General features: G+C 38.4%; 1 protein-coding gene across 2 annotated transcripts in view; it reads right to left on the bottom strand.

The window, feature by feature from the left end:
* Positions 1-996: 996 nt before the first annotated feature.
* The window catches only part of LOC139664855 (heterogeneous nuclear ribonucleoprotein L-like), a 73,310-nt gene continuing 61,031 nt past the window's right edge, over positions 997-13,275 (bottom strand). For both annotated transcript variants that reach the window (XM_071543830.1, XM_071543831.1), the window contains exons 9-14: positions 10,488-10,705; positions 10,117-10,238; positions 8,051-8,252; positions 5,973-6,030; positions 5,287-5,385; positions 997-4,207 (exon numbers count right to left, since the gene is read on the bottom strand). In XM_071543830.1, coding sequence (XP_071399931.1) covers positions 4,152-4,207; positions 5,287-5,385; positions 5,973-6,030; positions 8,051-8,252; positions 10,117-10,238; positions 10,488-10,705 — 755 coding nt within the window. In that variant the 3' untranslated portion in view covers positions 997-4,151. The remainder of the gene's footprint in view (positions 4,208-5,286; positions 5,386-5,972; positions 6,031-8,050; positions 8,253-10,116; positions 10,239-10,487; positions 10,706-13,275) is intronic.

Genomic DNA, 13,275 nt, shown 5'->3' with positions numbered 1-13,275 from the left:
ATGTCAATGTTAAATCTAAATATTAAATGTTAAACCTAAATGTTTGATCTAAGTGTTAAATGTTAAACCCAAATGTTAAATGTTAAATCTAAATGTTAAACCTAAATGTTAAATGTTAAACCTAAATGTTAATATGTTAAATGTTAAATCTAAATGTTAAATGTTAAATGTAAATGTTAAACCTAAATGTTTAATCTAAATCTAAATGTTAAACCCAAATGTTAAATGTTAAATCTAAATATTAAATGTTAAATGTTAAACCTAAATGTTAAATCTAAATGTTAAATCTAAATATTAAATGTTAAATGTTAAACCTAAATGTTAAATCTAAATGTTAATTCTAAATGTTAAATGTTAAACCTAAATGTTTAATCTAAATCTAAATGTTAAATGTTAAACCCAAATGTTAAATGTTAAATCTAAATGTTAAATGTTAAACCCAAATGTTAAATGTTAAATCTAAATGTTAAATGTTAAACCCAAATGTTAAATGTTAAACCTAAACGTTAAAGGTTTAGGTTTAACATTTAACATTTAGGTTTAACACTTTACAATCGGCGCCCCATACATATGCACATCCCGCTAATCAGGTGCTTGGCTGAAGTGCATATCAGAGAGAGAGAGACAAAAATCCCAGGAGAGCAGGGGATGGTGAGGGAAACTTTCTGGATACACATAATTATTACACAAATTACTTTGGATTTCTATATAGCATGTTCTGTCTTCTAGGGTTTGACTGAATCCCTATAGTCTCATATCTTTTTATTGGGTTCATTGCGATTTACTGACTGTTGTGTATATAGTCTGACATCTATATGTATACTTTTCTATATGTCTATAAGTATTTGTTCATCTACATGCATCTTCACATTCACAGATGTACTGTAAATATCTAATTTTCCTATGTGATAACCAGTTCCCCCCCTCCCCTTTCCCTGTTTCTGTATCAAGATCTGATAATTAGGTTTCCCACCTTGGAGTACGAGGAGGATCCGGGGATCGGGTGTTTCCTAGCAGGTTATATATACTGTAAATAGGTGTGTGCGCTAGGTCTGTTTGACCTGACGAAGATCCACTGGGATTGAAACATTTGTCTTTTTTTTTTAACAATAAAGGTGTGTATGGAGCAATAGAGTGTGCAGGCTTTTTTCTCTCTCTCTGATCAATGCACGTAAACATGATAACTGGGTTAGAATCATCTGGTTAAGCTCATACTCTGATTATGAGAAGCCTGGTTAAGATTACTTTAATATGGCTTACTGCCATATGGAAACATGGAAACATATTACTGCTTTCACTTTTGGTTTTCACTGTCTGTCTCAGACTCACACAGCATTATGGGTATGTGTCGATGTCAACAAAAACATGGCGGTCAGCAGTACTTACTGTTGCTATTACCATTGGGATCATTTCTGTCTGCTGTATTAGAAGTAAACTGCTATAGGGAGCCGAAGCAGAATTCAACTGAATTCACTGGTTTACTAGCAACTAGGTGAAAGTGATTTTCCATAGGCATAAACACAGCAATAGATTGTGCTGAAAAGCATCTTTGGGCACCCACAGATACATATGAAATTATGAGATGTACAAAGTTTTGTAATGTTTTAGGGAAAAGGCTTAGGTACAAGAGTGTGTCCTTATAGTGCAGATATGGAACTACATTTCCCATGATATGGCCCCTCTTTGGCGTAAGGAGCATACCGAAATTATTGCGCCTTTTTCTGGTGCGTGACAGTGTACACTAGCCAAAGACCAGAGCTATGGCTAAAATTTCCACGGTGCAAAATTAGCTACTGAGTTCATGAGCAAGTTTTTTTTTTTACTATTGCCAAAGAAGGAGTTCTGATGAGCGACTGCATGGAAAGTTCCCCACTATGTATTTGGAACTGGGAAGTTGTCGTGTGGAATGGATGCTGGTTAGTGTAGTGTGGTAAATGTACATACGTTTAATCATAACTTCTAACCATTGAATTTCAGTGAAGTCAGACCGAGTTAGAAATGTTATTTTGGTCTGTACCATATTTCAGTTCTCAGTTTGCGTGTATCAAGTAATCTGCAATGTAGTGGAATAGACAGTGAGTGAACCATGATGATGCTGACTTCGGCTCCCTACTGCTCAGTCAAAGAGGGAGTGGTAATATTATGTTAACTGGTTTATTCATGGCAACAGAGACAGAGGTCCAGATTCACTAAGATTGCGTTAGGGCAATTTGTGCATTTGTTTTGCACCTCAGTTGCTTGAACTAGGAGTGCTGAGTTTTTGTCTTAATTACCGAGAAATGTATGCAAATCAATTGTGGCACAAACAGCAAATAGCCCCGGCCTTCATCACCAATTGCAACCACAAATAGCTTCAATTGTAAGACTAATCCACCAAGGCTGGCACCCTGGCTTTTTATAATTGGAGCATTCTCTGATCTGATCTCAGAGATTCTAGGATGACAACCCTCTCTCATTTGCTTCCTGACTTGCAGGTGACGATGGCAGTCTTTCTGATTGGACAAACTCTTTGTCAAAGAGGCTGATAGGAGCAGAATTAATCAAAATGAAAAACAGCACACTCATAGCTCTGATGCAACCACAATTTTGGACAATAAAGTCTTTATGCCGCAATAACTATTTGGCGGGTTGGTATTGTGAAGTGTTAGAGAACTGAGCACAGTCTTGATTTGAATGGCCTTTAGTGCACAAAGCTGTGCAAACCCTAAGTGAATCTGGGCTTCAATCACAGGGTAACACATAAACTGAATAAGACCTTAACCAGAGTATGGACAATACCCATGTTACTCTGGCATGGAAGCATAACCAGTGTGCAACAGAGATGCCATACTGCATTTATGGATTGGGGCTTTAGGGAACACATGCAGGATTATCTCATTAATGTACCACCTGTAAAATTAGTAACCAGGACGGATTCCAGTGCCGGAGAAAACAAAGAGTATCGCTATGACAAGGACCTGTTTCTTGTTCTCATCTGGGTCAACTCAGGGTTTGGAGTCGGCTGGCCTGCAAAATATGAATTTCCAGTACAACGGCAAATGATAATGCAAATGATGTGCAGACGGGAAGCAGCTGACAGGGTCTGCAGGACCTGATACACTTAGTGAAAATCCTATATCTAGCATCTGTAACGAGAAAAGCAGGGCGGTGGAGAGGAAACAACATCAAATCCCCACACGGTTCACATATAGATCACATTAAAAGTTTTGTTTTAACAAGGGAGATTCCACTCCTTTCCCCTGAATAAATCATCAAAATAAAAAAAATCAGCTCGACTGCAGGTACCTCCCATGAAAAAAACAGCAGAACTTCCATTCAAATTCTATTCACATTTACATGTTAGTTAACAATTAATAGCGACGTTGTATTTGTCCATCTGAAATACAGTCTGAGTCTTTGCTGCATCCAAGTGGACACACAATGTATTAAAACAACACTTTCTCAGTTGCCCACAGACACTGACTTGAGGTCAGTGTTGTAAATTACCCACTTAGAGTGAATGTTTGTAAAGGGGTCAGGCAAGCTGATTCCAGGTCTGCTCTCAAAGACAACGTCACAAAACAACACATTAATATCAACATATTTCTGAGAGTCATATGTCCTAGTCATATGTCCATCGCCGTGCCGAGCTGTGATTGGATGTTGGGATGGCGTGATTAAGTTCTCTCAGTGTTTCTGATTGGCTGTCAGGTTCTCTTCATTTAGGTACTAAGAATCAACAAAAGTGAATGAAAGGAAGAAGCGAGCCAGTTCCGAGTTTTGACACGTTTGATTTTCAGTATTTTCCTTTTGCTCTAGTCTACGAGATAAAAGACGGTGAATCAGGGTCCTCTTCTCTTTCTGTTGACACTTTTCTTTCCATCTCAGTTTTTCTTTTCTTTTCTTTCCATCCTCAGTCAGTTTTCATAGTCGAGTGCAGTGTTTTCTTTATTCAGCTCCTCTTCTAAAACTTTCTCTCATTTTATCCCATTTTCTTTCCTTATATTACCCATCTTCCTATCTACCTCTTTCTCTTCCTCTCTGTTCTCTTTCGCTTCCTCTCACTTCATTCCTCCCTCTATTTCTCTCTCTCTCTCTCTCTCTCTCTCTCTCTCTCTCAGGTCAGAGGTTAGGCTGCAGCCCCATCCCCTCTTCTTGTGGTCCTCAGGTCTTTATAGATGAGAGGAGGTGGAGAAACACAGTTTCAGGGTGTACGGGTTGGACCCGTCTGAAAAAAATCACACACACACAAACACACACACACATACACACATTAAGAGTGTATTATGGCCAAACTCCACAGGTGAAAATTTTGAGATATTATAATATTTTTCTTGTACTTGCTTGCTACGTTAGTTCTATAAAATATACAAAATTTATCATCAAAGACAACGATAACTATTCAATTAGAATGATTCATCACAAAATGCATTGAACATCACAGATTGGTGATATCTAACAGTATAAAAGTTTTCCTTTAATAACAAAGTGTAAATGCATTGTGTCTCCAATCGTACATGGAAACTCTGGTTTAATATTTAATAAAAATATTATGAGAGGAAGTGATGTACGTGACAATCTGCGTTTTGGCAAGAGAAAGAGACAGAGGTGTGACCAAGTCAACTTTGCTCTCAAGTCTTGAGGCACAAGTCTCAAGTCAAGTCCCAAGTCTAAATGTAGATTACCAAGTCAAGTCCAAGTCAAGTCCATGTCATTAATGTCAAGTCTCAAGTCTAAATGTAGAACAGCAAGTCAAGTCAGAACAAATCAAGAGTCCAGTATCAATTTAATATGTTAAAGAAAACTAAATATCTAGGACTTTTCAATGCAATATGGTTTTAATAGGATAAAAACTTGGTAAGAGCATCATGAGTTTGATTTCTATAATCAGTTTCAACTTCAATAAATTCAATCATTCCATACAAAAGAAAACAGAATTTAAATTCAGTCGTCTGCTGAACAAATCTCATCACTTTCAATCTAAGTCATTTACACAAACACAAGATCTCAAGTCAAGACTTTAGAAACCTTTTCTTTTCGTTAAAACCTTTTCAAGTCATCAAAGTCAAGACCAGTCCAGTATCAATTTAATATCTGAAAGAAAACGAAATATGTAGGACTTTTCAATGCAATATGTCTCGTCTTCTCTTCATGCATCAAGTCAAGTCTCAAGCAATTCCAACTGTGACTTGAGTCTGACTCGAGTCCAAGTCATGTGACTCGACTCTCCACCTCTGGAAAGAGAAGGCAGGTCTAGACACTTCAGATCTGCCTGGAGGAAAGGAGACTTATTTCAGACAGACTTACTGGGTATCCTGATCTGGTAGTGGTTGAGAACGGTGAGGACCTCCACAGCCTGAGTCTTACTGTCAAACTCTAACAAGCCGGAGATGGTCTTAGAAGAGGCTGGGAGAGAGGGATGTAGGATGTTAGAGAAAAACAGAGGAGAGAGGGCTAAAAGAAGAGGAAAGAAAGGGGAAGGGAGGGAGTGGTATAGAGCAGTGATTCTCAACCTTTTTCATATCAAGGACCCCAAATTTAGTTCACATTAGCGCCACGGACCCCCATTTGATTAGATTCTGTCTCTCAGACCCAAATATGAGAATATTTGTATTATTAGATATGATTTTGTCCAGAATTCAATGACTATCTGTATTGTAGGTAGAGAGATAACAGTGAAGCTATGATCAAAACAGTCATTCTGCATTCTCTGATTGTGTTAACTTCTTGTAAATGAAATAAAGGTGAAGTTTAACAATTCACCAATTTGCTGGGGACCCCCTGGAACCCCCTCAAGGACCCCTGGTGGTCCCCGGACCCCACGTTGAGAGTATAGAGTATACGAGTAGGTCGCATTATATCACTTTCAAATTCATCAGTTCATACAGTGAAGTGAAAAATCCCTAACCCGACCCTTACAACCTGTAATACATATCATCATATATCATATAAATCGGGATGAATGAGTCAAATGAGTCGTATGTTCAACTTACGCTTGGCATCAAACATCTTGAACTTGACGAAGCCGGGCACGTCATGCTCCGTGCACAGCTGCCAAAGACACACACACACACACATAGCACATAATTAAATGATTAAAGGTGCACTGGGTGAGATTTTTATGGAAAACTCCGGCCGTCTTATCAGCCTTAATCAGGAAGTGGGGCTGCAACGGAGAAGAGCGTATTTGATTTTGACATGAATAGATGCTGGATGGAAATATAGAAAAATGAAGGTTGACACGTCCCTAGTCGTCCACAGCTGCTACCTGCATTGTTTTGTGAAATCAGGGCCTAAATATATTTCTGATATCAGTTCAAGACATTTTCCAAACTTATTATAAACATATTTGTGGGCCTTTAGGGTTAGGGTTTGTTGAATTTGGCCGCCTTCTGCACAACGCAGTCAAATGCTTGCTGGGCCCTAAACTGAGACGCTGTAGATTCACCGAAATTAAATTGTGGTTAAACGTTAAAGGAACAGTTCACCCAAAAATGAAAATTCGGTCATCGTCTACTCACCCTCATGCCAGTTGAAACACAGGTGAAGTTTGTCCATATAACACACAGGGAGGTTGCCAGCCACCTTCAGAGTTCCAAAAAGACCTACAGTATATTTACACCTATGTTTACATAATTTAGTGCAAATCTTAACAACAGCTGATTGATATGGTGTATAAGTCTTTCTATTCACAGTGTGATTGTTTGGCTGTTTTTGTTGGAACTCTAAAGAACAGGTCCCCATTGACTTCAGTTGTTTTGGAGAAGGCTGCTACCAAGTTGTGCTGCAACCTCCCTGTGTGTTATATGGACTAACATATTTCACCTGTGTTTCATTTGGCATGAGGGTGAGTAGATGATGACAGAATTTTCATTTTTGGGTGAACTATTCCTTTAAAAGTGTCTCGGCAAGTGAGCGCTCTGTCCAGAGAAAGCTGGACTCACCAGTGCTGGCTGAACCTCTTCACTACCTCCACCCCCACCATACACTAAGAAGAAGAGTTTACTGATGTCATCTTACAGTCAGTCTTACAGTCTTGGCCTAGAACCCAGTGGGGTTGGAGGGGTTGACATGAAATCTACGCTTCTGCTTCAAAGTAATGAGATGATGATTCGTCGATGGTAAAATTACACACATAGCACTTTTGAACTTATTTTAAAATAAAACCTGAAAGGAAAATTAGCAGAAGGAGCGTACCCCAAACCCCATACTGGTCGCTCTAACAATCGCTAAGAAGACAATCCTCCTAAACTGGAAAGACAGAAATAACCTCTCAACATCCCAGTGGCACCTTCTACTATCTGACTATATCACAACAGAAAGACAAATAGCATTAAAAAATAATCAAATAGACTCATTTCACATATGCTGGACCCCATTTATCAATATCACTATACCCATGTAACACAAACCAATATACATACATACACAAACAGACACATCCTCACCCTGATAACAACCTCCCCCTACTGCCGGTGACACCAGTGCCCCCCCCCCACCACCTACACAAACCTGAACTGTGGATTAGACCCTCAAGCCCTGCCAGGACCCCCCCATACTACAATAGCGGACACTTCTAAATATCATTTACAAACCATTTATGTATTCATTTATTTATTTACTTTTAATTCTCCCCTTGTTATTACCTATTTATTATTCATTCTTCGATATATGTATTATTATTATTACTATTATTACTATTATTATTATTTTATTTCATTATTTTTTTTTCTTTTCCCCACTCTCCCATACACACACAATCATACACATAAACATGTGTTCTAACATAGATCTTCCCTAAAACACTACTTTTAAAACTGCAGTAACTGCATGATGTCACTACTATCATAATTGATATGTCTATTTCATCTCTGTTTGTTTTGTTTTATTTTGTCTTATTTTGTTTTATATGTGTACCATGTCAAGTGTTGTATGTCACCCTGTTGTTGTTTATACATTGTCTGCCCTTGTTATCCCTGTTTCAATCATTGGTGTATCTGTAAAGTCACTACTGTTTTGTTTTTGCACCAATAAAAAAAAAAAAAAAAAAAAAAAAAAAGAAGGAGCGTACCCTCAGTAAATGGTCCTGTGAGATGCATGGTGGTACGTTGTAGTAGTGCAGCACCGCAGACGGAGGCTGGATGATGTTCTTGGAGGCCTGTCCGGCGCTGCTGAACCGGTTGTTCCTAGTCATGGCGAAGTCCTTATAGCTGCTGCTGCCGTCCTCTAACTCAAACACCTGGCTGGGGATCACTGCATGCTGCTTAGACACACTGGAGGCAGAACACGACACACCATGTATCATTCAACTGAATTCAAATGCTGTTCAAAACCTCAAAGTCCCAAATAAGGGAAATTTGGTTTGCAGGAAGGAACGAAATTGGCATAAACACGTTAAAAATACATTACAAATCACCACAATGTACTAAATGGACAAACATCAGTTAATACACTGGTTCCCAACCTGGGGGTCCCGACCCCCACTAGGGGTTGCCAAAGCTTCACGGGGGGTCGCAAGGCCTTCTTGGTTTTAAGGGGTGTAAATACATATACAGTATATCTCATAAATTTCTGTGAAGAAAAGAACTAAATGTAGTTGTTATTTTTAAAGTTTAGATGTTTTTTTAAGATATAAACGAGGATAAGGGGGAGCGGTGAAGACATGAACACAAACGATATTCACTCTCTGCTAAACAGCCTCGTCCTGCATTAGAAAAGTACACAGTTAAAACAACCAAAGAGCCAATAGAACAACAGCCGAGCGTCAGGGAGAAGAAAACACTGAATTTGTCCGAAATAAGAACAATAAGTATGTATGATAGTTAGTAAATAAATAATACAGAGAATTGTATAAAACGTTCCTAAAAATATCAGGAAAACTAATCTCTGATGCAATATTCACATAATCTGCTCAATATTCATCCAAATTGCTTGTTTTACACAAACTTCCTGCAGTTATTGCGTTCACTATTTGGGTTAATTGTACAGTTATCAGTTGTTCTGTGCTGTTATTGTTATGCATTGAATATAATATGAAATATCCATAAAATATGTCACTATGTCAGGGGTCGTCTGTTTACTCAGTGATAGAATAGGGGTCCCTTAAAGAAAGGTCGGGAAGCACTGAGTTAATACGACTATAACCCACCAGTCCATAGCTCAGTATAGCGCAATAACAATTCACAATCAGCACAAAACACAAAGTTTTTATACAGCCATAATATGCAACATCATTCCATGTGCAAATTATGCAGTATAACTGCAGTAGAGATCAATGGCTCTTCAATGGTTCTTTTACTGTTGAGATTTGGAGCTCTACAGCGCCACCCAGAGGACATCAGCGCACACTACCCTCCGTGGGGTAACCAGGCCTCTCATGGATACCAGTTAGCCATGCCTGATTTGAGATCAGCCAGAGTCTGTGGTAGTCCAGGGTAGTCGCGCTGTTCTAGTTGCAGCTAGTGTGCGCCAGAAGAGACTGAAAGTCTGCAAATTTCAGTTGTTAAATGCGCGCTGCTCCATCTTTTCATTGTCGCTTATGATTGGAAACATCTCTGAATGTGTCCCCGCCTTAACTGGAACCAGTAACCTTCATCAAGCTCCTCAGTCTGGTTTTATTGATTCGGCTTAAGCTGTCAAACCAATAAATTCAGTAAAATTCTGATAAAACAAGGTCATCATTTTACCCAGCACATTAAAATAGAGACAAACAAACACTGCTGTACCATCTTACAGACTGCATCTGAATTAGACTCAAAGCATAGTTTGTTATCAATTCCCAGATATTTATAGTTGTCCACCAATTCCTTTCCTTTTATTACATTGGGTTTAGGAACAGGTTAGGAGCTGGTTCTGACTGGTCAAGTATTACAGTGGTTTGAAAACACAGGAGGGATGGAATCCATTTTGCAATTTATTGAAGAAGATTATTCCACATTAAATCACTGCAGATGGCTTTAAGATGTTGCTGTTGTAGTAATTGTTCAATTCAGAGTCCACCTTGGCATCGGTACTCCCCTCTCCTGGTTTAGATCATACCTTTCTGACAGACACCAGTACATAAACATCACCATTTATCTAAGTGGACATAAATAAATGATTCAAATGTGTGTGTGTGTGTATTCATGTACTCCTCACCAGACATTGAGTCTCTTGCCAAACACCTTGATGCTGTTGAGGTGTGTGATGGCTCGGTCCACAGCGTACTCATCTCCCATCTCAACCAATGCTGTACCGGGAACACTCTTCATAAACTTCACCTAGGACAACACACACACAAAGTCAATAGCTATAACAAACTCCATACTTCAATCTTGTGTTAAGTGTTAAGTAACACTTCAACAATAGTTATTGTTATACATTCTCAACAATTACGCTAATTTCTACTGACTTCAATTATAGTGAAATTATACTACTCCACATTTGGGTGCAACCCCCTGTAGGACCCCTGGAACCCCAGGATCCCCACTTTGAGAACTACTCACACACTCACACACACATACACACACCTTTTCAATGTTGCCATAGAGGCAGAAGAGGTTGAAGATGCGGGTGCAGTTCATCTTGGACGGGTGGAGGCCGCTCACCATGGCGACAGAGCTGGGGGCATGACCGGAGTAGGAGGAGGATGACTGGGGCAGAGGGTAGGACACCATGTCTGGGACGTCCAGTGAGCTGAGTTTGTACCTGCTGTTGCCGGGCAGAGGCAGCAGGGGGCAGGGGGGACCTGGGGAGAAACAGACAGGACGAGTTGAGACGCTCAGATTAGATTTTTGTATGTTTGTATATGCCCCCAAGTGCAGGATGAGTCATCAAGAGAAATGTACAGTTCTGTTAATTTTGATATAAAATTTATAGAAATCAACATTTTTTGTAATTTCTTTGGCCTGTATTGGTGCATAGGTGTATATTCAAGCACCATTGGCAAAAAGTAAAAAAAAAAAGTTATTTTTCATTTCATGGGGTCTTTAAAATGTTCTCCATTTTGTCAGGTATACATTTTTAATATGGTGGCCAGTAGGTGTCACACTTCTGTTTCTCCTGTACTGTAACTGTTTTAGAAGTTTTTTTTTAGGGGTCCAAGCACATAGTGCTGGAACTTGGAATTTGTTAGGATTCTTCTTCATCTTCTCCTTCTCAGCCAAAAGTGTCAAAAACCAGAAGTCCAAGAGAAACCATCAATCATTTGGCAGGTTGGTTCCGAAGGCTACTTATGTCGGCCAGATTGCACATAAATCAACCTATTCCATCCTATTACCCATTTATTTTATTTATTGATTTACTTATTCACTCATTTCTTAACTTATTACCTATTTTCTGTGTACCTGAACCTAGACTGGTCCATTTCTATATGAGTGTCTTACATTAGTATTACAATATGATGTCTGAAATCCTCATACCTTCATTATTAAAGATATGGGCATACAGTAGATCAAAATGAACAGTTGTAAATGGTCCAGTGCCAATGACTGTGTCAAATGTTCAACATAGTTTGATCAATGAAGCAATATCACACAAGAGGGAGTGCTGTTGTACTGTATATCAGCACTCATGCAATGCCTCTTGTCCAATCAGATTACTCGACCAGAATTAACTGTTGTATAATCTTCATTAAAGTATAAGAAGAATACATATAAGTATAATAGTACAATAATAAGTACAAGAATAGTATTGTTAGTAGTCTAAAGACGATGCCTGTAAAGCCATGATGAAATGAATTAATGGGGAGTTCTATTAGAGGTGGTATGAGGCGGCTATATATATCTTAAAATGAACAGGTTAAAATGGTAATGTTTTTTGTAATGGTTGTTTAACTATATCCTGTATATATAGAGCACAGTCACCACATTGCTGTATCTCATATTACTGTAAAGCACTTTTTAACCCTGCCTTGTACTGTATTTCCATTATTCTGTATTGTAAAACATTTTGTATCCTTGTTTCCAAAAGCGCTATACAAATACGTTTTATTATTATTATTATTATTACTAAACAGAATAATGTCTCAATGTATCCATTTCCAGTTGAAGCAGAACGTTTTGGCGACACAGAACGTAGGGAGTGACTATATGACTATATGACGTGGGGAGTGACTATATGACTATGTGACGTCTTATTGGTTATAATTTTTATGTACTCCTACTGGCATAATTTCAGCAACCACAAAAAATATGACATCTTACAGGAAATAAAAGGAAGTAATCAGGTTTCAATATAAAAATACAAGAAAATAACAACAATTTTTTTGGCAGCCCGTTAAACAGGCATACATTATCATATGGAGAATTTGCTAACAAGGTGAAAAAGTCATTTTTCACTTGTCTTTACAGTAATAGAGATGATCTGTGTTTCATATGTTCCTCCACAAGGTGCTGCTATAGACTGAGGAGTCAGAATGCTTTAAACTCCATCCTACAGAAGTGGTTGGGTTTAGGCACAGAACCTGAACCCTACCTAGTGTATCATGGTAATTTCCTTTGGTACACAACATGGCTTCCATAGAATTTTGATAATGTTGTCATGTAAGTGAACACTGTTACGTGCTGGCAGAAACTTAGAATGAAACTGCCACTTCTACTGTTTCATGCACCAAATTAACACTGATTTCCGTGACAACATTATCAAGCAGCCATTGTAAGTGTACCAGCCAACTGACCATTCGAGAGTGTAGATTTCAGTGGGAATGGCTGTTCTGTCAGTTCAAGTTCTATGGGTTAAGGAGGACTTCAGCTATTCTGATTCTATTGCCATGACAACCACACTCATTGGATATACAGGTTTGAAGGAAAAGTCAAAAAATTATCATTTACTGTCAGAAGAATGGACAGAGTCCAGTGCAACGTTTCCCCTGTAAACTCTTTTGTAGCACTAGTCTTGTTCCCACTATTTGTTTCAATTAGTCCAGAATTTCCTAGTCTTATTGTTTGAAAATGCCTCTTTTTTGGATGCTGATATCAGGTACATAATGAGGAGAGATTATGATTTTTAAATATTTTAATTTTTGAGCAATAATTAAATTTTCCAGAAGCAACTAATTCAGTAAATATTCAGTAGGGTACAGTTCCTTGATTCTTCAAAGTGCTCAGCAGGGTATTTGGCCTGACTCCTTACTACCTCCAAAAATGAAAAACTAATGTCTAGTGTCCTAGTGACATTTCCATGCTCTAGATAAGATAAGATAAACACAATCAGACATGAATTAATTAGGTTTTAAAAACATAAGAATAAACGGGCTAATGAAGCAGGAATAAACAGGTCCAGAAACAACCACCAAGAGGCTGTCAGGTTTGTGAAATC

Source organism: Centroberyx affinis, unplaced genomic scaffold (assembly GCF_046629955.1).
Source record: "Centroberyx affinis isolate AG114_WGS23_722 - 3 ecotype Tasmania unplaced genomic scaffold, CSIRO-AGI_Caff_v1 ptg004383l_1, whole genome shotgun sequence".
In the NCBI taxonomy this organism is placed as follows: domain Eukaryota; kingdom Metazoa; phylum Chordata; class Actinopteri; order Beryciformes; family Berycidae; genus Centroberyx; species Centroberyx affinis.
The sequence above is the reverse complement of the archived record's forward strand: the minus strand, read 5'-3'. Positions and strand labels throughout refer to the sequence as shown.